Source organism: Lithobates pipiens, unplaced genomic scaffold (assembly GCF_037356315.1).
Source record: "Lithobates pipiens isolate NorthernLeopardFrog02 unplaced genomic scaffold, aLitPip1_a1.2 Scaffold_1, whole genome shotgun sequence".
Lineage (NCBI taxonomy): Eukaryota > Metazoa > Chordata > Amphibia > Anura > Ranidae > Lithobates > Lithobates pipiens.
In genome coordinates, this window is record NW_027507685.1 from 253,344,744 (window position 1) to 253,366,629 (window position 21,886).

Consider the following 21,886-nt stretch of genomic DNA (forward strand, 5'->3'; position numbering starts at 1 on the left):
TTGTGGTTGCAGTTTTGGAAAATTTTCACAATCACAATCATAAGTACGATTGACTTCAATATATGGTTAGTGGATCAATTGGCCTGAAGACTGGAATGCAATAATACAATTCAGGCACATGTGCGCTGAAAGGGAGGATGTGCGCTAAAACCTGCACACTGCACATATGCATCCATGGAGGTCCCAGCACAGTGACCAAGCGGTCAGAAACAGCCCCCAGTCTATGTTCATGACCAGGAGCTAGCAGGACAGGCCATCCGATCATGTGACCACTGTGACAGCCAATCATAATGATCACATGATCAGGAAGTCCCCCCCCCTGCCTCCCGGCATAAAAGCAGAGCTTCAGTTAGTCTCCCAGGTGGCCCCATCCCATAATGGCACATCCCCAGATGTGCCAATGGGCTCTGCCCAGCCTTGGCAGCCTTACAAATAAAGTGGCCAGGGATTCCCTTCCTCTATATCTGACTGTTATCCTAAATTACCCCCCAAAAAAGCACAAAGTCCCCCATAAAATCCTTACCAGACCTTTTTCTGAATATGAACCCTGTCTGGCCAAGAAAGGAAGAGGACAAATGGTGCCCCTCCATCTGAAGCAAACCAAGACACAATCCCTCAACATGGGATGGGGCGAGGTACGCTGAAAACAAGGGCCTCTTACCCACAACCCTGGCCCAGTGGTTGTGGGGGACAGCAGGAGGTGAAAAAATAAGAGTGGAAAAATTTCATCAGCACATCAAGGATTCCTCAAAATTGTCAAAAACCTTTATTCATTTGGTCACAGGGTACACATACAACAACGTTTACAGTGATTGTAAACCTGTTACAACTACTTTTACCTACAGGTAAGCCTAGATTAAGGCTTACCTGTAGGTGCTCGAAATATCTCCCAAACCTCCATGGTTTTAGAAATGAGACGAGCGCCGATGTGTAACGGCGCAGATGCACTTTAGACTCCTTTAGAACCGGCGAGTGTGCCGTTTCTAAAGGAGATTGTGCCGTGACTGGTGGCTCCCACGTGCATGCACGGGGGTGACATCATCGCATCTCCGCCCAATCACAGCACTGGAGCCGCGATACCCGGAAGGAAGATGGACGCTTCGTGGAAGAGTGGACAGCGGTGACATTGCAGGCTTCGGTTTCAGGTAAGTAATGCATAGTAGCCCATTATGCTTTACCTTTGCAGGGAAACAAAGAGGAAGTAAAACCCATAAGGGTCCTGACCTTGTCCTGCGTGGCTCCTAAATGTTGCCGAATATGTACCCTGTGACCATGTGAATAAAGCTTTGGACCCTTTTGAGGAATCCTTGGTGTGCTGATGACATTTCTTCACTCTGATTATCTACGGTTTTCAGCTGGTGATCATAACAGCAAACAGCATTACTACAGCCATTTTCAGGAATGTTTATGTGGACTTTAAGATAAGAGGGACCCCAGATACTAACCATCGCTTCCACGTAATCGAGTAACCCCACACCCCCCCCCCCAAAAAAAAATGTAAACTGTAAATCTGTAAATAATGGCACTACAACGGTCACTTAATAAAAATCCTCAAAAATGTCCTACTATGTACATCCATCATCCAATCACGTGGTGAGATTGACATAATCATGATGAATGGTACCCACCAGCCTGGTGAAACAAAAAAAAAATACACCACCGACACTTCTCATCACATCGCTTTTCTGCACTGAGCAACATCTCCAAGGTCTCACCCCTAAATGTAAAAAAAGGGTCAGGGTCACTTGGGTGAGGTCATTGACCAAATATGGCCACTGCCACCCAATCAACTGCAGCCACCCCTAAATATAAATAAAGGGGCAGGGTCACTTGGGTGAGGGCATTGACCAAATATGGCCACTGCCACCCAATCAACTGCAGCCACCCCTAAATATAAATAAAGGGGCAGGGTCGCTTGGGTGAAGGCATTAACCAAATATGGCCACTGCCACCCAATCAACTGCAACCACCCCTAAATATAAATTAAGGGGCAGGGTCACTTGGGTGAGGGCATTGACCAAATATGGCCACTGCCACCCAATCAACTGCAGCCACCCCTAAATATAAATAAAGGGGCAGGGTCGCTTGGGTGAAGGCATTGACCAAATATGGCCACTGCCACCCAATCAACTGCAGCCACCCCTAAATATAAATGAAGGGGCAGGGTCACTTGGGTGAGGGCATTGACCAAATATGGCCACTGCCACCCAATTAACTGCAGCCACCCCTAAATATAAATAAAGGGGTAGGGTCACTTGGGTGAGGTCATTGACCAAATATGGCCACTGCCACCCAATCAACTGCAGCCACCCCTAAATATAAATAAAGGGGCAGGGTCACTTGAGTGAGGGCATTGACCAAATATGGCCACTGCCACCCAATCAACTGCAGCCACCCCTAAATATAAATAAAGGGGCAGGGTCACTTGAGTGAGGGCATTGACCAAATATGGCCACTGCCATTGGATTCCCCCCAAAAATACATGCCAGCACCCTATCCTTGATGAGAATAGATGTCATGACAGTGGAGAAATGTCATTAGCATACCAAGGATTCCTCAGAATTACCGTATGTGGACCGTGCAACCATGTGAATAAAGCTTTTGACCCGTCTGAGGAATCCTTGGTGTGCTGATGACATTTCTTCATTTAGATTGTCTGTGCTTTCCAGCCGGTGATCATTACAGCACCCAGCAGTATTACAGACATTTTCATGAATGTGTGCATGGGGACTATCGCATATCGATATCAAGGGAACCCCCCCCCCCCTATGAAAATAGAAAAACAGGATCAAGAGCCACGTTGGTTCCCGACTAGCAGCTGTGACTGAGAGCCATTGGAGACAGCTAAGTCAATGTGCTGGGCGCATGCAATGGGTACGCTCTCAGCACAAAACTTAAGACCCCTGTAGACAAATCAGCATGGCAGCTGGGCATGAAGACCCACTTTTCATGTGGTCGCACATATGCGTTATATGGTTGGGAAGAGCTTAACAACTGACAACAGGAAGAAAGCCATCATATATAGTAGAGGTAGAGCTAGCGCTTCTGTTTAGGAGGCTCAGCTCCAACAAAACGAGCAATGGATGCCCAAGAAGCTAAGGGTCAAACTTGTGTTTAGGCCAAACTTTAAGCCCAACTCTAGTCCTCACACTGGCCCTGCTGGACACCTTCTGCTTTCTTGTGTATACAGTATGTATTCTTTTGACATTACTTATAGCACTTGATGAGAAGCGAGGTGAACTTATGGGGTTTCAAGTCTAAGAATCATCTGGTCTTTGCCAGAGATCCTGGTGGTGGGTGGGGCTGGAGGTTTGCCATGTGCTGCTTCAAGAAGGCCATCTTCCCGTATGTGCCTCCACTGGTGACACCACAGAACATGACAGTTGGGAGGCGACAATGAGGGGGTTAGAGAGATAAGCAGGTTTGAAGAACATAGCTGGGACAGACAGACGTGAATTGAATCAGCACCAATTGTGGAGTCAGGAAAGTTAGAAGATGTTGGAAACAAGAAGAACAAGATAGGAGAGATCAAGATCAACAGGCAGAAGACCAGGACAAATTCTAGACAAAGTTAGCAACAGAATTCAGGATCAGTTCAAGCCAAACATAAAGAAGCAAGTCAGGTCACCACAGAGGGCAACATGGAAAAAGAAGCTATGGGAAACGACAACACAACTGGAGGAATGCTAGTGTCTTACTCCTGCAGTTGGCACTAGAGCCCAACAGAAGGGATGAGCATGGACTTGTTCGAACCTGGATTCTGAATAAACTCAGAAGAAATCTCTAGCTGCTGCCCAACGCTTTTAGAGTATATGGCCATATTAGGTGAAATGATATCATGAGCATCCCCTTCCACTGTCTACATGCAACTGCAAAACAAAGAATGCCCTCATCACAGTTGATTGAGTGAAGATGGGTGGGAGTGGCAACTTCTGGGTACAGTCTAAACTTGGGTTAAGATCAATCCCAGAAGGAAGCTGTAACTCCTGCCCGTGCCAACCCATCAACTGTGACCGGAGGCATATAGGCATTTTAGGTCAATGTTGTAATGAGCATCCCCACCCAATTATGTAGGTGCTACTGTGGAGTGAAAATGCCCTGGTTGTAGTTGGTTGCAAGGCAATGGGCAGGAGTGGCAGTTTTCTTCCGGGGTTTGGTCTGAAAGTTGGTTTAGATCAAACCCAGAAGAAAACTATCCATCCCACCCATTGCCACCCAATCAACTGCAGGCAGAGCATGTGGACATATTGGGTCAATAATTTCATGAGCATCCCCACCCCCAGAGGCAGGGTGGGAAATGTCCTGGATGCAATTGATAAGATGGCAATGGGTGGGAGTTTCAACTTCCTTCAGGATTTGGTCTGAAATTGGGTTTAGATCAAACCCAGAAGGGAAATTCCAGCATTCGTTGCTCCTCATTGGCCATTACACAAACAATAAAGAAAAACCCAGAAGAAAGCCATCCCTCCCACCCATTGATAACCAATCAACTGCAGCCAGAAGATGTGGCTAGATTCGGTCAACGATGCCATGAGCACCCCCACCCCCAGCAGTGAGGTTGGGAATTGCCTGGCTGTAATTGATTGGGGGCAATGGGAGGGTTGTGGCAACTTCTGGATTTGCTCTGAAATTGGATTTAGATTAAACCCAGAAGAGGGCAGTCACTACCGTCCACTGCCACCCAATCAGCTGTGGTCAGGATATTCCCCACCCTGCCATTGGGGGTGAGGATGCTCATGACATTGTTGACCTATTATGGCCACATGTTCTGGCTACAGTTGATTGGGTGGCAATGGGTGGGAGAAGCTTCCTCCTGGGTTCGGTCGTAAACCAAAGTTCAAACCAAACTGGTGATCGTCTCTACCCAACGGTCAAGATCTTCAAGAACTCCGCCGCGCCCTTTTCAATGAACGGAAGAACGTCCTCTGGTGGAAAAAATGACCAATCGAACGTTACCTTATATATGTTTCTTCAACTGTTCTTTACATTACTGGGATACAAACAAGCTGCCTATCGTTAAACACTGAACATATGGTCCAAGCAGAATACGGCTACATTTTTATATTTTCATTTTTTTTTTTTCTCTCAAGCCTCAGAGATGTCACCGGCGCTCACAAAGTCGCCGCGGTTTGATGGCACAAATGTTAATTAAGAATTCCTTTTGACTCACGGTGGAAGGGGAAAAAAAAGCCCTCGCCATATGTTCCCGAATATATAACATTTATGAGAGGCATAATTTATGCTATTTTGTCTCTCCGTACTTAATCAAGTTAAATAAATTGAACGCGGGGCTACATTTCAATGTTTGTGAGTGCGCAGCGAGTTCATATATTTCAAAAGCGACAAATCAGCTCTGTGGAAAATATATAAGTTTTCTGTTTGTAGTGGCGGCTGCGTGCAGATGGATGCATGCAAATTCCTGCTGCCCTTGGGGGGAGGGGGGGAGGGAACAGCAACCAGCGATTATTTTTAATATTATGTTGAAGAACTCTGGTCTACAGATCTTAACGAAGAGGTTGTTAAACTCAAAATTAAATGTTGGATCAATGCTAATTTTCTTTTTTGTGGGCAAAAGCGAACTTTTGCGCGGCAGTAATGTGCGTTAAATAGGGTTTAGGTCAAACCCACAAGGGAGGTGGTTAATACCGCCCACTGCCAGCCAATCAGCTATGGCCAGGGCATTCCCCACCCCACCTTTTGAGGATGAAGATGCTCATGGCATTGTTGACCTAATAATGGCCACATGTTCTGGCTGCAGTTGATTGGGTGGCAATGGGTGGGAGAAGCTTCCTTCTGGGTTTGATCCAAACCCTATGTAATACGGGCAGATTGTTGCTGGTGGGAGGAGCAAGCAGGGTGCGGTACATAGCTTTCTGAACACATAACAGAACCCCCCCCCCCCCCGTGCCCCTCTCAAGAGCCCTCCGTCCTGATCCAAGCAGTAGGAGGAGTCATGCAAATATCAATGTAAATGTCAGTCTGGAGGAGTGGGCGTTCCTAGGCAGGCTTCATTTACATAGGTAACGCCCACACGTGATGTTGAGCCTCCATGATTGTAAGAGCTGAAATCCAATGGATGAAAGTGGGTGGGCTCCTGGGAGGAGTCATGCAAATATGAAAATAAATGCCTGTCTGGAGGAGTGGGCGTTTCTAGGCAGGCTGCATTTACATAGGTAACGTTCACATGTGATGCTGAGCCTCCATGATTGAAAGAGCTGAAGCCCAATGGATGAAAGCGGGCGGGCTCCTGGGAGGAGTCATGCAAATATCAATGTAAATGTCAGTCTGGAGGAGTGGGCGTTCATAGACAGGCTTCATTTACATAGGTAACGCCCACACGTGATGCTGAGCCTCCATGATTGAAAGAGCTGAAGCCCAATGGATGAAAGCGGGCGGGCTCCTGGGAGGAGTCATGCAAATATCAATGTAAATGTCAGTCTGGAGGAGTGGGCGTTCATAGACAGGCTTCATTTACATAGGTAACGCCCACACGTGATGCTGAGCCTCCATGATTGAAAGAGCTGAAGCCCAATGGATGAAAGCGGGTGGGCTACTGGGAGGAGTCATGCAATTTACATCAAAGTAAATGTCAGTCTGGAGGAGTGGGCCTTCCTTTAGATTTAAAACATATTTCAAATCTTTCCGATGGACTCGAGTCCTCGAGAAAAATCCATTCGTCTGTATGCTAGTCTGGCGGATGAAAACCGACTCTAGGGCAGCTATTGGCTACTGGCTATGAACTTCCTAATTCTAGTCCAGTCGTACGTCATCACGGTCAAATCCGTCGGACTTTGGTGTGATTGTGTGTGGCCAAGTCCGTTCGCTCGAAAATTTAGACGGAACCTAGTCTGGCGGAAAGTCCGGTCACGTGTACGCGGCATTAGGGATTCGTTAATGAACTTTCCTGGAGAAAATGCTGCTCTGGGCCTCCCTTCAGTGCTGCCCACAAAGGTCTAGACACTTTGTCATTTGATCACCATGGAAGAGAAGGGTTTGCGATTGACTGCGTCTATCCTTCAGAGAACACCACGTGACTAATGCCTAGGCCTTCGGAACTTTGGCCTTCTCTATAGATGTATGGGAGTTCTCATGGTGTAAACACTGGACCATGTGTGTAGACTCCATCAGAAACCCATGAGACATGGTGACAACATAAGAGCACGACAAAGAGAGAGAGAGAGAGAAAACGGGAGAGGGGGGAGGGGGGAGTAAAAGAGAAGTGGGGAGTGAGAGAGGGGGGGAGTGAGAGAGAGAGGGGGTGGGGGAGAGGGAGGGGGAGAGGGGGGGAGAGGTAAAGAGAAAGGAGAGAGAGAGAGAGGGGGTGGGGGAGAGGGAGGGGGAGAGGGGGGGAGAGGTAAAGAGAAAGGAGAGAGAGAGGCAAGAAAGATAGGTGCGAGAGAGGGGAGGAGGGGAGAGAGATAACACGCATGCGTGCGCGAGAGAGAGAGAGAACACTCAGGAGCAAGAGAGAGGAAATGGGGGGACAGAAAAAAGGGGGAAGAGAGAAGGGGTGAGGGGGGGAACAGGAGAGAAAGAGAGGGGGGAGAGAGAGAAAGAGGGGAGAGAGAGAGGAGAGAGAGAGAGGGGGAGAGAGAGAGCGGAGGGGGGAGAGAGAGAGGGGGAGAGAGAGGGAGGGGAGAAAGAGAAGGAGAGAAAGGGGAAACACAGAAGGAATAAGAAAGAGAGAAGGAAGGAGAGAGAAAGGAAAGGGAAAGGAAGGGGAAAGAGGGTAGAGATAACTAAAGAAAAACAATGGTAGGGGAAAGGTAAAAAAAACAGTTAATAGAAAATTAAAAAAAAGCAAGAAAAGGGAAAAGGAAAGGAAAAAGAAGGGATAAATAAAAAAAGCAAAGATGAGGAAAAAAGATGAAAAGAAATTCAAGGAAAGGAGAGGAAAAGAAAGAAAATTAAAGAGAAAGAGGAAAGAAATTGCAACTAGAACACAGGGGCAAAGCGCAGGCCCTCTAAAACAGGACGTGCCTGAACAAGGATCTTCATGGCAGGATCACCAGCAATTACTTTAATGAAACATCAAGCTTCAAGAGATGTAGAGTTTGGGTTTATTTTTCAAATGCCATAAATTATGTTCTTGGTGTTCCTTTAATTTTTTGGTACTCAATCCTGATGTGACTGGCTCTGTGTTCTCTGTACAGCACTGCGGTATATGTAAGAGCTACAGTATCTCACAAAAGTGAGTACACCCCTCACATCTTTGTAAATATTTTCTTTTCTCTTTTCATGTGACAACACTGAAGAAATGACACTTGTCTACAATGTAAAGTAGTGAGTGTACAGCTTGTATAACAGTGTAAATTTGCCGTCCCCTTAAAATAACTCAACACACAGCCATTAATGTCTAAACCGCTGGCAACAAAATTGAGTACACCCCTAAGTGAAAATGTCCAAATTGGGCCCAATTAGCCATTTTCCCTCCCCGGTGTCATTTGACTCATTAGTGTTACAAGGCCTCAGGTGTGACTGGGGAGCAGGTGTGTTAAATTTGGTGTTATCGCTCTCACTCTCTCATACTGGTCACTGTAAGTTCAACATGGCACCTCATGGCAAAAAACTAATGGCTGTGTGTTGAGTTATTTTGAGGGGACGGCAAATTTACACTGTTATACAAGCTGTACACTCACTACTTTACATTGTAGACAAGTGTCATTTGTTTAGTGTTGTCACAGAAAAGATCCAAAAGATGGAATAAAACATTTTACAAAAATGTGAGGGGTGTACTCACTTTTGTGAGCTACTGAATATACGCCCAAATCCACCGCAATTAAATCACGAGACAAAAACGCATCATTCAACAAAGGGACCTCCGGGAACTTACATGACAGAGATTTCAAGAAATATATATAAAACGGAAGTTTTAACTGGAAGGTGAAATACGCACAGCTCAGATGTGGGAGCGGACGAGGATTTGGACATAAGCTACGGCGCAGTGTGCACTCGATATTTTTCTGTGTTGGAGCAGATGGAAAGCAATGCACCCTGGGATATGTCATTTATCACTGTGACAATGTGTAGCTTACCCGTGAACCGCTCACCACAGGGGAACCACCAGATCTAGAGCCCATCCCCCGCAAAAAAACTGATGCTGGACCGCTGAAGTTTGGCAGCGGCCGCACTGCTCATTAATTTAATCATATTAATTTATTAGTTGTGTGCATCAAAGTTAATCCACCACTGAATTGTCACAAACAACAGTTTCCCGTGCCGGCGGCTCCCAGAAGGGCGTGCGAACGGTGCTTACAATTCGCATTCCTAGAAAAACAGCTGCACATATGAAACTGCGACTATAGAGGACGTGGATTCAGGTAGGGGGTGGGTAGAATGTTGTTTCCGCGGTTGTATAACAATCCTCACTGCAAAACAGGGACAAGGCTGACGTAAGACATGATGATCTAAAGTGGAATACACAAGTGAGATACGTCGACGATTTACTGCGGATGTGATCCAGATACGCCGGTACACCCGCAGATCTCACCGTTCAGCATTTTGGTTAAAGGATACAGTCCGGTCACCGAACCACCCCAAGTCTGCTGGATGGACAGCTGAACGCACGTATTGCCACGCCCCTATGAGCGCATCACTTACACATCGGGGCGAATTCCTAGTCTAGGACTTAAGCCACACCTCCGCAGATGCAACAGTGCGTGTGTATTTTGTTGAAAATTTGCTGTGTTAAGAGCAACTTATAAATTTCAATGGGCCGCCCTGCCAACGGGTCACGCTTGCAGAGCCATTAATGGTTAACGGCACCCCAAATGCAGGCATAAGATGCTAATTTTGCCTCATGAAAAAATGCACAATCCACGGAGTAAAAATAACAAAAACGTGCAAACCATCAGCCCCATGAGCTACTTTGGCGTGACACGTAAAAAGCGCGCCCAAAAAAAGAAATAAATACGATTTGAAAAAAATACGCGTTTCAAATCTATAGGTGGTATTTCTGTCCATTCAGTTGATATTACACATGCTCACACACACGCACCTTCGCATCTGCATAGGTGTGGCCAAAGTTCTAGACAAGGAGTTTTTCGGTTAGGTGTAACTAAGTGATGAGCTCATGGGGGCGTGGTGCAGTGCTCGGACAAGGTCAACTAAAGCCCAGGGCGCACTTGCCAGATTGCAACCTCCCCCCCCCCCCCAAAATGTGTGAACATTATGTGTCAGTGAAAATAAATCCTCTCCCAAACCAAATAAATTGAAGCATTAATTCCCTCTCCTTCCATTACAAATCTGCCCTGCCGCTGAAACTCCCTCCTCAGCTCAAATCCTCTCTCTCCCCATATGATCCCAGCACAAATCCCCCCCCACTAAAAAAGTCCCCCTCCTAGCACACATCCTCTGCCCCTCAGATTTGCCCTCCAAGCACAAATCCCACCCCCTCCAAACTTCCCCCTTTTAGGACAAATTGCCCATTCTAGCAAAAATCCCCCCACAAATTTCTCCTACCAGTACAAATACACCCCCATCATCCCTACTAGTACAAATCACCCCCCCCCCCAAAAAAAAACTATTTCCCCTCTACCATAATACATTTATAGCACAAGCCCCCCCAAATTCCCCTCCTACCACAAATAATTTCCCCTTTCCATCCTCCCAACATAAAACCCTCCAAAATCACCACTCCTAGCCCACCCCCCCAAATGTGCCCTCCTAGAACAATATTTACTTCCTGCCCTCCCCCCCTCCAAATTTCCATTCTCAACACAAACCCCCTCCAACTCCAATCTTCTACCTCACATGATACCACAGTGCCCAGGGCAGTCGGCCCTCCTCTCCACCCCTTGTCACAGCCCTGGCGTGGTGATACAGCTTTACTGTCCAGTCAGCAGACTGGGGGCGGTTCCATGACAAGGTTGTTTCCCTTAACTAAAATCCTGATCGTTGAGGTTATGGGGGGGATTGCTGATGTCTCTGGAGCAGGAAACAGCAGCGGTAAATCGTCGACGTATCTCACTGTCACACAGCACAGCCAGCCCAAACACCAGACTTTTTTTCATGCGGTAGTAGAGCGACACAGCTTGGGCACCTCCACACCCTCATCCTGTGATTGGGACCAAGGAGGAGCAGAAACTGGTTGATGAGGTCATCTAAGAAACGTGCACACGTTGCACCAACCAAACCACATGGTACCTTTCCCACATGTTGAAACGAATGAGCTGTCAAAAATGCCCTGCCCTACAGTTATATTTTTTCTGGTGACATTTATTTGGGTTACAAAGCAGCACTTCCCCATTTCTTGTCTAGACGCGAGTTACATTTTTTTTTTAACCTGATTTCCCCTCCCCCTCCCTGCATATTAGCAGATCTGCTGCAGGGCTTCGGGTCCAGAGCAAACCCAATGGCACATCTGTGCACACATTGGTTTCTCTCCACCATCTGTGCATGCGCAGAGTTTGCTGCACATGCACAAAGACACCTGTCAGGGAAGTTGGAAGACATCTGACATTTTTGCACATGTGCATCAGAATGCTCACCAACGTTCCCCTTACAATAGACATGAATGGGACTGCCTGTATGGGATGCACTTGAATGGGGAGGAAGGAGCGCCCGCTGTCTGGAATAATGCAACCTCTGCTGAAAGAATACAATCGTTCATTGAAAAGTATAAAAATGTACAGATCAAGTCAACGCGTTTCAGAGGCAATAAGGTCTTCTTGCTTCTGCATCTCACAAGCTGGAATTTGCCATTACAAGAAATTATGGAGCCTACCCATCTCTGTTAGTGTGTAGCCCTGAAGAAGGGGAAGGAAATGCCCCCAAAACACATTGGCTCGATCTGAATGTTTTTATACTTTCAATCAATTACAGAATTCTACCCAGCAAGAGTTGAATTACTCTAGACACTGACTTCTCCTTCCTCCCCATTCAACTATTGTGTAAGAGTCCACGGCTTACTACGCATGTACCAATGGCTCGTTGTCGCAAGAGGAAATCCGTGCCAACTGAGCATGCGCCAAAAATGCCTCAGGGCGCCAACCTGCACCTGGGCAGAAGACTTGATGGAAAAGGGCAGGAAGATGACCAGGAGGCGCACAGGAAGTGACCTCAACCCGATGGAAAAAGGCGGGAAAATACCCAGGAGGTGCACAGGCAGTGACATCAACCTGATGGAAAAAGGCAGGAAAATACCCAGGAGGTGCACAGGAAGTGACCTCTACCCGATGGAAAAAGGTGGGAAAATACCCAGGAGGTGCACAGGAAGTGACCTCAACCTGATGGAAAAAGGTGGGAAAATGCCCAGGTGGCGCACAGGAAGGGACCTCAAACTTCCGTATATAAGCCCAGCCCAGATACTGCCAAATTGCTTGACTATCTTTAGTCCCCCCTTGTTCCTGTGCTAGCGTGTGATCTGTCTGAACCTGTTGTGACCTGGGAACCTATTTGACTACTCATGCTTGCCATTGACCTCGGATTTGTACCTTAACCATTCTACTTCTTTGCCCCTTGTGTACTCAGCTACCAGATTGGAACCGCGGCTTGGATCTCAACCATTCTTCTTCTGATTAACTCTTTTATGCTTCGTTGTCCAACTGGACTTGACCTCGGCTCAGATCCCAGGTCTAAGGCTAGCATGGTGCTCCACACCCCTGCCACTCGGTGACCCCACTGAGTCTCTGTCTCCATCTCCAGAGGCTTTAAAGACCCAAGGTGCAAGGGAGGCCTCCCCACTACTTCGGTCTCATCACATCAGGTAGGTGGCCCACATAACATATTGTTTCTGCTGAAGCAGTGGCTCCACCGCAACAGTAAGGTTGCAGTCCAAACCTGCACAGGGGGATAAGAAACCACCACCTATCCGCAAAACCTCTAAATAACTACTAGTAACCATTTAAACCAGTTCAGCACCATCACCAGCTCAACCAAGAGCACAGGATGGACAGAACACCTGTGCATCCCAGGAGTACTGTATAGTACATCTGGTGTGAATGAGGCCTAAAAGTAATCTGAAAAACAACAGAATTACTGGCAGGATCATCAGGTAAAAATAAAGGGGGGGGGGCGGATTCAGCCACCGCATCTTAGAATGAGTATGCTACAATATGTTACATTCTTATTTTTGGGTTTAGATACATTGTAAACGTTGTTCAGAAGAGAAGCCGAGTGTTTCAATGTATCAAAGTGACTCCAAGGTTATCTAGGAAAATGCCGGATGGTAGAGAGATGTTTACATTGACAAAAGATATAACTGGGCAGGAAAACAACAACAATGGGAATTCTTTTCCTGATAATTCATTTTATCACGGGCGGCCGCGGCATTGTCCCGAGTTCCCGGGAGGATCGTATGGAAGAGCTAATTACTCTGCCGCTGAGTACAGCTAGAAACTCGCTCAATAATCATGTTAATGCAAGAAGGCAGCAAAAGGGGTAACGCCGCGGTCTGCACAACATGGCTGCCCTCACGCCAATGTAGTCTTTGAGGGATCTTCCTGACATCAAGTAAATATCAAGAATAAATTCATTTAACTACATGCCGACCAGCGCACGACGATATATGTCGGCACAATGGCACGGCTGGGCAAATGGGCGTACAGGTACGTACCCTTTAAGATGAGGCATTGTGGGCTTGCGCCATGTGCTCGGTGCCCAAGGGGTTCCATGGACTTGATGTCCGGTGGGTGCCTGCGATCGTGTCACAGAGTGGAAGAACAGGGAGATGCCTTTGTAAACAAAGCATTTCCCCGTTCTGCCTAGTGACATGACAGGGATCACCGCTCTCTTTCATCGGGAGCAGTGATCGCTGTCATGTCAGTCAACCCACCCCACCCCCACAGTTAGAATCACTCCCTAGGACACACTTAACCCCTTGATCGCCCTCTAGTGTTTAACCCCGTCCGTGCCACTGTCATTTACACAGCAATCAATGCATTTTTATAGCACTGATCGCTGTATAAATGACAATGGTCCCAAAATAGTGTCAAAAGTGTCCGATGTGTCCCCCGTAATGTCGCAGTCCCGATAAAGATCGCAGATCGCCACCATTACTAATTAAAAAGATAAATATAAAAATGCCATAAAGCTATCCCCTATTTTGTAGACGCTATAATTTTTGTGCAAACCAATCAATATACGCTTATTGCGATTTTCTTTATCAAAAAGACGTAGAAGAATACATATCGGCCTAAACTGAGAAAGAATTTTTTTTTATATATATATTTTTGGGGGGTATTTATTACAGCAAAAAGTAAAAAAATATTGTTTTTTTTTTTTTTAAATTGGCACTTTTTTTTTGTTTATAGCGCAAAAAATAAAAACCGCAGAGGTGATCAAATACCGCCAAAAGAAAGCTCTATTTGAAGTTGTCCAAAATGTCTTGGTATGCTGACGCCTTAAAGCGGGGCTCCACCCTAAAGTGGAACTTCTGCTCATCGGAACCCTCCCCCCCTCCGGCGCCACAATTGGCACCTTTCAGGGGGGAGGGGGGTGCAGATACCTGTACAGTACAGGTATTTGCACCCACTTCCGTCATAAATATCCGCAGAATCCCCTGCTCAATACTGACTGATCTTCAGCTGTTCCCCGATACTCTGAATCCTGCTGTTACCCTGCTTGTTACCGTTGCTGAACTTGGCTTTCCTTGACCCTACTTCTGGACTCTCCTACACTCCTGATTACTGGTTCCTGATCCCGGCTTCCCATTTGACCTTGCTCCTGCCTAATGCCTTGGTACCTTGCTGCCTGCTACCGAACCTGGTTATCCTAGCGACCTCGCTTCTGTTTCCTGCTTGGCTCAATGCTACCATCCGAGTGTCTGCGACTACGGTCCTGTGACCAGCTGCGACTTCCTGCCTTCCTAGAGTGGTATTCTCTGCTGCAAGTTTCCGGGTCTACATCTGCTGGCACTCGTGTTCCTCCTGTCCCTCGGCTCCCTCTGTTTCCACTCTCAGCGGGACCTGGAGAGGCTGATCTCATCACTTCAGACTCTGATCAGGTACGTGACACCAGCCCTGGTGGGTGAAGCGAAACGCGTCGGTAGAGGTGGTTGGAGCCATACACTGTTACATTTATATCTGAAGCACCAGGTCGGTTTTGAGGGGCATCTCATCTTGCAGAAGACAATCACAGTGATCACATAATTGAAAAACCCGTCTCCGGTGTTAAAGACTTCTTAAAGGACTTTAAAGGAGTTAAAGCACCCCCTCCCCCCCCCCCGCAACTCAGTTGACCTCCCCTTTGTCCTCTTTCCCTCCTTCAGCCACTAAAGAATATGGAACTCCTGGGTATAACTATCTGGTTCTTGCAGGGACTGGGAGCGTGTGATCGCCCCCCCAACATGCAGTGCTCTGGCCTAGTGACTAACATTATACCATGACCAAAAGGGTATTTTGTGTAAGCTGAAAAAGCGGGGGGCTAGCATTGTGAAAGTGGGAGTAGCGGGGTTGGGGGAGGGGCTTTAAAGAGACTTTTTGGTTCAGCCATGTGTGAAGCAGTTCTGGGTCTTATTGATAAACTCTAAAACTGTTCGCTCATTTATAAAAGGCGATTTTTCAGGCCCCATTCACGCCTGGGCAACGCACTTATACCTGTTGTTTTTTTTCCATGCTATTTTGGGCAATTGTTGGGCAGTCTATGTACTTGAATGGGCGGCCTTAAAGTGAGGTGCCCCCTAAAAAATTTTTTTTAAAAGACAGTAGCTACAAATACTGCAGCTGCTGATTTTTAATAATCGGACACTTACCTGTCCCGAGGTCCAGCGATGTAGGGGAACGAAGCCCCCCCCCCCCCTTCGCTCGCAGCTCTGGCATTCTTACTGTGGGCACCCGGCTGCGGCTTCACAGCCGGGCACCCATTGCGCACGCGCGAGCGGCGCCGCGGTAGGCCGCACAGTCATCTGGGACACGTGACAGTTCCCAGATGACTGTGCGGCGCAGAGGGGAAGTTATGTCACCAGCCCGGGCACTGAAGGAGGCAGACTACGAGGGACCCCCTAGCAACAGGCATTTAGAGGTGAGTAAATAAATTTATTTTTTCCAATTATTATTTTAATGAATTTTAAGCTATTTTTTTTTGGTGGCAACACCACTTTAAGCCCCATACACACTATCAGATTTTCTGCTGATTTTTTTCCTTCAGATTTACCAAAACCATGTAGTGTAAGGGCCGGCCTGATTGCATACACATTGAAACTCCTAAGGTTTGACCTCATATTATATGGTTTTGGTAAATCTGAAGGAAAAACAGCAGAAAATCTGATAGTGTGTACGGGGCTTTACACGCAACAAAGGCGCCAAACTAACTTTGCCCCTTTTTTTGGGCATTGAGCCACATGCATTTCTGTACTGCGCATTTTGTCACATGACAAAACGTTCATTTGCTAGCCATGTTTCGGGTGTCATTAACCTCTTCACCTCCGGGGAAAACATATCCAATGAAAAGACTTTAAAAATCAAATTTCCTCATCTTCATTTAGGCCAATACATAGTTACATAGTAGCTGAGGTTGAAAAAAGACACAAGTCCATCAAGCCCAACCTATGTGTGTGATTATATGTCAGTATTACATTGCATATCCCTGTGTGTTGCGGTCGTTTGGGTGCTTATATAATAGCTTCTTGAAACTATTGATGCCCTCCGCTGAGACCACCGCCTGTGGAAGGGAATTCCACATCCTTGCCGCTCTTACAGTAAAGAACCCTCTACGTAGTTTAAGGTTAAACCTCTTTTCTTCTCATTTTAATGAGTGGTCACGCATCTTGTTAAACTCCCTTCCACGAAAAAGTTTCCTCCCTATTGTGGGGTCACCAGTCCGGTATTTGTGCATTGAAATCATATCCCCTCTCAAGCGTCTCTTCTCCAGAGAGAATAAGTTCAGTGCTCCCAACCTTCCCTCATAACTAATATCCTCCAGACCCTTTATTATCTTTGTTGCCCTGAATATGTATTCTGCCATATTTTTGGTAAAAAAAAAAAAATCCCAATAAGCGTACATAGATTGGTTTACACCAGGGATAGGCAACCTCGGCCCTCCAGCTGTGGTGAAACTACAAATCCCATCATGCCTCTGCCTATGCCTGTGATTGTCAGGGTCTTGCAATGTCTCATGGGACTTGTATTTTCACCACAGCTAGAGAGCCGAGGTTGCCCACTCCTGGTTTACACAAACGTTATAGCGTCTATAAACTATGGGATATATTTATAGAATTTATTTTTTATTTTTATGGTAGTAATGGCGGCCATTTGGTAGTAATGGCGGCCATCAGCAACTTATAGTGGGACTGTGATATTGGCAGTGGACAATCTGACACGAACTGACACTTTGGACACCGTTTGGGGACCAGTGACATGATACAGTGATCAGTGCTAAAAATATGCACCATCACTGTACTAATGACAGTGGCTGGGAAGGGGTTAACATCTAGGGCGATCAAAGGGTTAACTGTGTGCCTAGCTGGTGTTTTTGTGCACTGCTTTTACTAGGGGAAGAGATGGCTTCTAGTCCCTGCTTTGCAAGAACACAGAATTCATTCCTTCCTTTCAGAACGGAGAGCTGCCTCATTTACATAGACAGATCCCCAGTCCGTGTGTTTTACCCACGATCGGTGGGTGCCAGAGGACACCGAGTGCTCGGCACCCGCAGATCGGCTTCTGTTATGAATAATAATGCGTGCGTCCCCTGCTGGCAGAAGTGCGCCCCCTGCTGGCAGAAGTGCGCCTCCTGCTGGCAGACGTGCGCCCCCTGCTGGCAGAAGTGTGCCCCCCTGCTGGCAGAAGTGAGCCCCCTGCTGGCAGAAGTGCACCCCCTGCTGGCAGAAGTGCGCCTCCTGCTGGCAGAAGTGCACTTTCTGCTGGCAGAAGTGCAGGATCACGTATATATATATATATATATATATATATATATATATATATATATATATATATATATACACACACACGTGATCCTACACTGAGCTGCCGCCCTGGAGCAGTAAAACTGGTGGATATGCAAGAGGATATGAAATAATGGCACTGTTCGTGTAATGCGCGTTTTGTGCCTTTTTGGGGTACGTGTGCTGAAACGCACAGGTGTGAATGGGGTCTCACAGCTAATTTTCACCATATTTATGATGACATCACAACTTGCCAATAATAACTTTGCAAAGTAAAAGATTATTATTGTATAGACTTTTTAGCTATGGAATCTTTTTGCATTTATTGGAATTATTATATTGGTGCTATGACTTGGGCAGCTGTCATGCCCACTATGCTGAGCGGAGTTCTCCCTTAATTAGAATGAACTGGCGCACACGTACATAATTAATTACTGACAATAACACACGTTCCAGGAGGTTTTTTTTTTTCCTCCCCGCACCGAGCGGAGGGCATCGTGCTGAAGACAGCAGCCACTGCGGCGCTCCCAGCAGACTGCGCCACTTAAATCAATATTAGTTTACTTCCCGTGGATGAGGAGGAAAAGGCTGATCGGATAATGACTCTCGTTACCTGTGGGGGAGATCAGTCCTGGAGATAAGAGACCCGGCACTCCGTGCGGCAGAAGACGTGCGTTCTCCTGGATGGCGACTCCCAGCGAGCGCTTCGGGGGCCTCCCGGGCCGAGAGCTGCAGAGGAATAGAAGGATTCAAAATCAGATATAAAAGAATACATCGGAGCACGGCGAGGAGAAAGGCCGAACTCACTAAATACAGAGTTTACCTTCAACAACCTTCCCAATGAGATCAGCTAATAGGAGAACAGAGAGAGATAGTACGAAAGAGGGGGAGGGGAGGAGAGAGAAATGAAAAACGTCAGAGAGAGAGAAGGCGAGAGAGAGAGGGGGCAAAAGAGAGAGAGAGGGAGGTGCGAGAGAGAGAGAGAGGACGAGAGAGAGAGGAAGATAGAGAGGGAGAGAGAGACGGGGCAAGAGAGAGAGGGAGAGAGAGACGGGGCAAGAGAGAGAGGGGGGGGGAGAGAGGATGAGAGAGAGAAGGGGTAGCGAGAAGACGAGAGAGAGAGCAGGTGAGGGCGAGAGAGAGAGAGAGAGGACGAGAAAAAGGACAAGAGAGAGGACGAGAGAGAGAGGGCAGGAGAGAGAGGACAAGAGAAAGAGGGAGAGAGAGAGAGTGTGAGAGAGGGGGCTGAGAGAGAGAGAGAGAGGGGGTGAGAGAGAGAAGGGGGAGAGAGAAGACGAGAGAGAAAGCGGGAGAGAGAGCAGGCGAGGGTGAGAGAGAGAGTGGTCGAGAGAGAGAGAGAGAGGACGAGAAAGAGGACAAGAGAGAGGACGAGAGAGAGAGGGAGAAAGAGAGAGTGTGAGAGAGGGGGGTGAGAGAGGGGGGGGTGAGAAAGAGAGGGGATGAGAGAGATGGGGCAAGAGAGAGAGAGAAGGGGGGCGAGAGAGAGCGGGTGCGAGAGAGAGAGAGGGTGAGAGAGAGAGCGAGAGAGATAGAGAGGGCGGGAGAGAGAGGGGGAGATAGAGAGGGCGAAAAAAGGGCAAGAGGGGGTGAGAGAGGGGGGGGGCAAGAGAGAAGATGAGAGAGGGCGTGAGAGAGAGCGGGTGAGAAAGGGGGTGAGAGAGAGAGGGTGAGAGAAAAAGGACGAGAGAGAGAGCGGGTGAGAGAGAGGGCGAGAGAGAGAGGGGGTGAGAGAAAGAGGGCGAGAAAGAGAGCGGGTGAGAGAGAGAGCGGGCGAGAGAGAGGGCGAGAGAGAGAGATAGAGAAAGGGCGAGAGAGAGAGAAAGAAAGGGAGAGGACGAGAGAGAGAAAGAAAGAGAGGGCGAGAGAGAGAGAGAATAACATAGAGGGGGGAATGAGAGAAAAGGATGGAACAAAGAGGAGGTTCAGAAAGGAGAGGGAGAGTTGAGCACCGTACACATGATCAGAATAAAGTACAAAAAAAAGTTTTTGTGCAATCGTACGATAATCTGATCGTTAGTACAAAGCTTTCCTATGAAATTTTCCGAAGGGACAAACACAAAACTTTTCATTTAATCAGTACAGTTTTCATCCAAAAATACAATTCAAATACATGACATCACTTGAAAAAATGTTATTCCGTCGTACAAGAATTTTCGTACTTCAGTAACCTATTCTTTTCAATATGGAGGCTGGCACGCATAATAAAAAATAATAACAATAATTTGTCTGATAATCTTGTGTGTATTAGGTTTAAGAGAAAAAGAAAGAAAGGGAAAAAGGAGAAAAAAAAAAGGGGAAAGAGAGGGAGGTAAAAAGGGTGATAAAGAAGGAGAGAGCATGGGAGAGAGAAAGAGGAAGAGAGAAATGGAAAGGAAGAGGAACAGAGAAGGAACGAGAAAGAAAAAGAGGGGAAGAGGGAAATGGAAAGGAAGAGGAACAGAGAAGGAAAGAGAAAGAATAAGAGGGGGAAAGGGAAATGGAAAGGAAGAGGAACAGAGAAGGAAAGAGAAAGAATAAGAGGGGGAGAGGGAAATGGAAAGGAAGAGGAACAGAGAAGGAAAGAGAAAGAATAAGAGGGGGAGAGGGAAATGGAAAGGAAGAGGAACAGAGAAGGAAAGAGAAAGAATAAGAGGGGGAGAGGGAAATGGAAAGGAAGAGGAATAGAGAAGGAACAAGAAAGAGGAAGAGAGGAATGGAAAGGAAGAGGAACAGAGAAGGAACGAGAAGGATGGAAATGGAAAGGAAGAGGAACAGAGAAGGAAAGAGAAAGAATAAGAGGGGGAGAGGGAAATGGAAAGGAAGAGGAACAGAGAAGGAAAGAGAAAGAATAAGAGGGGGAGAGGGAAATGGAAAGGAAGAGGAATAGAGAAGGAACAAGAAAGAGGAAGAGAGGAATGGAAAGGAAGAGGAACAGAGAAGGAACGAGAAGGATGGAAATGGAAAGGAAGAGGAACAGAGAAGGAATGAAAAAGAGGAAGAGGGAAATGGAAAGGAAGTGGAACAGAGAAGGAACAAGAAAGAGGAAGAGAGGAATGGAAAGGAAGAGGAACAGAGAAGGAACGAGAAAGATGGAAATGGAAAGGAAGAGGAACAGAGAAGGAATGAAAAAGAGGAAGAGGGAAAAAAGAGAGAAAGAGGAAGAAAGAGAGGTAAAGGAAGAGGGGAAAAAAGGGGAAGGAAGAGAGAGAGAGAGAGTAATGAAGAGAAAGAGATAAAGAAAAAAAAAGAGGAAGAGAAAAAAAAGAGAAAAAGAGGAAGAGGGAAAGAAAGAGAACGAGAGAGAGAGAACGAGAAAGAAATAAAAAGAAAGAAAGAAAAAAAGAGATAACAAGAGAGAAAAAGGAAAAAAAACAGAAGAAAAAGAGAAAAGAAAAGAAAAAAGAAGGATAGATTGGATAGAATGACGTGATCTAGGTGTCAGAAGCAGTTAATAAGACATGATAATGGCCTCAATCTGGCAGGGAAGTGTTGTGGAAGGAGGATGAGGATGGGCCCCGCTCTGTGTCACACGGTTTATTGTCCCCTCATGCGGGAAGATGGATTGCGGTGTACACCGGGGCACAGATAATAGGGTTAACCTCCCCGATCATGGCTGCCATCTCCTCGCAGGCCCCGCAGCCTCATATTAGGCGCTCAGGCTCAATTTCAAATCTGCGGCGTAAAAGAATGCAACAAAAAGCTATATATTTCTATACAGTGTCCCCTCCTCCCCGTAACCTGATTTGTGCCAGTCCTATTTCCATAGAAGGCCGTGCAATGCAATATCTTATCTGTAAATCTACTTCCAGCGCGGAATATATCAGCCGGAGTAATATAATGGGAAAATCACAATATATATTTCACCCACCAATTATTTTCCCGCGGCTGAAATTGGCTCTGTCTGTACCATGTCAATTCTGAGATATGGAATAGGAAATACTTCCCCAAAAAATATCACCATAGCTATATACCATATATATCTACAGACACAACGAGAGATATATTTATACACACAAATAATTACATGGAATAATAGGAGTTACTGAATCCATGATAACCAACTCTGAA

The 21,886-nt window shown here is 46.7% G+C and overlaps 1 protein-coding gene across 6 annotated transcripts in view; it reads right to left on the reverse strand.

Annotated features, from left to right (window-relative positions):
* Positions 1–21,886, reverse strand: part of DACH2 (dachshund family transcription factor 2) — a 669,978-nt gene that overhangs the window by 354,206 nt on the left and 293,886 nt on the right. For all 6 annotated transcript variants that reach the window (XM_077485215.1, XM_077485223.1, XM_077485208.1 and 3 more), the window contains exon 2: positions 18,432–18,547. In XM_077485215.1, coding sequence (XP_077341341.1) covers positions 18,432–18,547 — 116 coding nt within the window. The remainder of the gene's footprint in view (positions 1–18,431; positions 18,548–21,886) is intronic.